Source organism: Fulmarus glacialis, unplaced genomic scaffold (assembly GCF_000690835.1).
Source record: "Fulmarus glacialis isolate BGI_N327 unplaced genomic scaffold, ASM69083v1 scaffold22494, whole genome shotgun sequence".
Taxonomy (NCBI): Eukaryota; Metazoa; Chordata; class Aves; order Procellariiformes; family Procellariidae; genus Fulmarus; species Fulmarus glacialis.
The window spans coordinates 51,279-55,285 of NW_009210177.1; the positions used below are offsets into that span (position 1 = coordinate 51,279).

Genomic DNA, 4,007 nt, shown 5'->3' on the forward strand with positions numbered 1-4,007 from the left:
GAAACGGCTGCCCCAATGGAGATGGGTGCCACTGATTGCTTGTGCAAAGTAAGGGTGGGCAAAAGCACCTCGATAAATTAGGAGCAGCACGGATGGCTGGGATGCTGAGTGTTTGAGTTGGGCCAGCTCCACGTCACCCACGGCTCCATAACCTGCCAAATCCTTCCCAGGATTTTGGGCATCTCTAATGCAAAGACTCATCCGGCACCAGCTGGATGAGTCTTGCACAGACAAAAAAAAAAAAAAAAAAAATCCCTGCACAGACAAAACAGGGATCCTCACACCTCCTCTAGTGCATCAGCGCAAGCACAGCCCCAGCCCGCCCCTGTCATCAGCAACATCTCCCGCACCCTCCTCGCATCTCCACTGAGATACTCAGATATTTTCTAAAATCAAATCACTAAGATGCAACGGAGGAAGCGCTGCTGATTTCGGGTTGGGGGCAGGAGGGCCAGAGCGCTCGTGCTAGCGGAGGGGGGGTTGGTCCGTCCCACACTCGTCCTGCTGCTCCGAGGGACTTGTCACTGCCGGCGCGGGCAGACGGGGGACTGACGCTGGGCCACCACAGGGCCACGCTGCTCTTTCCGACAGCGCCTCGTGCTTGCTATCGCTGGGCCAAGGAGGGGTGTAAAAGGGCTTTCTGACATTACCTGGAACCAGGAATAGGTTTTTTTACATATACAATCAACCTAAATTGTGCGTAAGGTAAACTGCAGAGCAATGCCCTCTGGAGCGTATTCACATGTCTAATATTAGATATCTTGCTGGCGGCTCTGAATCGTCCCCAGAGGTTTCTCTACGTACAGATCCTGAGCTCCTAAACTCAGGTGCTCTGAATCATACCACAACCGAAGGCAGCCTAAAATAGACAGTGTGAATTGCTCCCTCCCTGCTGTGACTCCATCCTGCAGCATCTGGGAGGAAAGAGAAACAATCTTGGTATCAGGAATGGGCCAAAGCTACAGAATTTGGGTCAGGATTCAGGCCAGGCAGGTGCAGATTTGGTCTAGGGGCTTATCCTTGTTCTGTATTTGCTGATGAGACACCCAACCCTGTGCTTACACTTGTTTTTCGGATACATCAACTGTCCCAGGGATCACCTATCCCTAAATAAAACACAGCACACAAGCAGCGCATAAACAGCTCTCCAGCTGCAGGAAAGAACTGACACACATCTAAAGTCACAACAAAGCATTCGCCTCCCACACACCCTTTCCTCACTACTTTTTTTAAACCAGCCAGAAACAAACAGCCAGTGCGGCACATCCCAGAGAGCGGAGGAACGAGCATCCGATGCTTTCCTAGCTGCTGTGTCATCGTGTGGGGGGCTGCTTCTGAAGAAACCAAATTACCCTACATAAAGAGCATTCACTAAAAGAATCCCCCTTCCCTTAGAGGACCAGCAAGATCACATTGTTTCCTAAAAATACTTTTTTTTTTTTCCATCTATACTTGACAGAAGAGTAATATTGTCTGGGTATTTGCTTTCACTAACCATGGCAGGTAATTTCTGTCATAGCGTGAGAATTCCTTTGAACCTGCTATTTGCATTTGGGATAAAGCATCAAATGGACATTTCCCATGGGATACAGACTGCTTGCTGTCAGGTAGAGTCAACCATCATCCTTAAGTACATTAGCAAGAGGGAGGCAAAAGATCTCCCCATGCTGAATGCATTGCATTAACAGCAAGTTTCCACCAGTGCTGAAAAACTGTGCCCTTAATATAAGTGCTCAGCAACCACCAGCCCTGCTGTTTGAGGAGCACTCTGAACTGTATAGAAGGCTTGCGGGAAAAGAACCTCCATTAGTACCCATTATGCTGTGATTTATGTTATGGGCTTAAAATAGCAAAATTAAACAGTTCGATTTAATCTACAGTCTAAAAAAAGGCACAAAGACTTTGTGAAAAAAAACTATAACTGTTCAGATTACATTTCTAAGAACTTTAACAGAGTGTTGCTTTGATTTGCCAGCTTTGCTTGCTGGCAGGAGTGAAATTGAGACAATTTCACTGTCTGCGGCGGTAAAGAACACCCTTGTGGCAAGGCAAGTTTGCCAGCTCTATGCAAATGTTATTCAACAGAAGCAACTAAATCCTCTTGTGATTGCTTTAAAACATAATCTTTTTGGTCTGCAGCACATTGCACTTACCTAAGTACTCAGTGATGATAGAGTGGGTCTTAGGGCAAGACCAAATACAAAAAGCCCTTTTTAATCTGAACATAGGAATGAACTCTGTTCATGGCTACACAGTCTGCTTTCAATCAAATGATCATGAAATACATAAATACTATAAAATAAATACAATACATTCAGAGTTTTCTACATTGTAGAGAGCTTTAAGACTTTCTTAGCTCCCCGATGCGATGCATATAGAACATTCCCCTCCATACAGTGCTACCCGCATGTACCCATACCTCCGTTAAATGCAACATAGCTCAGACAACCTTCCTCTTTTGCCTGGATTCTCATCAGTCTCTGATTCTGTAAAACATTATATTGTTTCTTTAGGAAAAAAAAATATTGCACTTTTAAAAATGCATAAAAATTGAACCGAGTTCCCATTAACTCCGCCACACAGTCTGTTATTTAAAATAATACTTTTCAAAAAAAAAACGTTTCTCTAGTTGTTTTGTGTTTTGCCTACGTTTACAGCATTCTCCATCAGGATATCCTCAGAACATTCTTCCTTAGCAAATTCCTTACAGTTTTGCCATCAGAGGTTTGAAACACAGCATGAGCTATCCGAGATACACGTGGCTGGGAGTCACGGGTCTGTCCGCAGGTTCAGGATTTCATCGTACAAATGGGAACTACAATGACCAGAATAACCGTACAAGCTGCCGCTGCTATCAGGGCAGCTATCTTGCAAACCTTTGCTCTTCTGAACTCGGCTTCTTTGCGTTTTAATAAGGAATCATAGCCAGGAGTATAAATGTCTTCCATCCAGTATTCTAAGTTGTTCGGGTTTAAAGATTCTTGAGTCTAAAAATTAAAAGGAAACAGTGGTTAATTGTCTGGGATCTGTCATTAATAAAATAAATAAAAAAAGCAGATGTGCCTGAAGGCCTCCCAACTGCATCTGGGTCTGCTGGCAGGATAAAGTGGGTTATTGCCGCTTCTCACGTCCCTTCAACTCCTGGTCCCCGTTCCACAAGGCTGACAAAAGTGGCAACAAAATACTGCAAAAAATAAACTCCTGCAACAGTATAATTCTGCTGTGAAATCCCTCACGTACCTCTGATTTGCCGGAAACTTTGTCATCTTGGATGGCATTTAAACAAAATCTCTTTAATCTGCTAGACAGCAGAGATGTCAGCAACTACTGGTCTGCTACGGCTTTTTAAATTATTAAAGCCCAGCTGAGGGGAAGGGTTCTTAACATATACTCCTCAGGCACTACATTTTATAAAGCTAACCCTAACTTTGCTACCATAACTTGCTTGCAGGGTGCAATTGCCCAGCCCCTCCCGGCACCCAGTCCCTCTGGGTGGGCAATTTGCAGACCCCCCCCGGAACAGCAACGCCTGGGGACACCAGCCCTTCGTTTCGGCGTGGGAATACACAACCGCAGGCAGCAGGTACTGAACTCCCCCCGGAGCGGGGCTGCAAGTGGGTTTCCATGAAATCACCCAGGACGGAGTGGTCCTCAGCTTCGAGCTCTCCTTCCAGCTCCATCTTCTGAAAATCACCTGGATGCATGATGCTGTCTCAGTTTCAGGGGCAGGAGGAGAAGGGGAGCTGGACACCTGGCATACGATTTGGTACCACACATTACTCTGGACCATCTCCACAGATGAGATCATTTAACCCCAATGGCACAATCTGTATTTCCAAAGGAGGCAATACCCTGCTCATTGCCAATGTCTGAGTCTCTCTGGGTTGGAGGTGATTTTAAGAGTATGCTTAAGAAATTAAAGACTTTGCCCTCCCATTCCACACAGGTAACAAAAAAAAAAAAAAAAAAAAAAAGGAAAACCTAATTGGGAAAAAAAATAAAAGACA

At 45.1% G+C, this 4,007-nt stretch overlaps 1 protein-coding gene across 1 annotated transcript in view; it reads right to left on the reverse strand.

The window, feature by feature from the left end:
• Positions 1-2,107: 2,107 nt before the first annotated feature.
• KIAA1024 (KIAA1024 ortholog) overlaps positions 2,108-4,007 on the reverse strand; it is a 9,174-nt gene continuing 7,274 nt past the window's right edge. Inside the window, exon 3 of the mRNA XM_009577101.1 lies at positions 2,108-2,987. Within this exon, the coding sequence (XP_009575396.1) occupies positions 2,790-2,987 (198 nt within the window). The 3' untranslated portion in view covers positions 2,108-2,789. The remainder of the gene's footprint in view (positions 2,988-4,007) is intronic.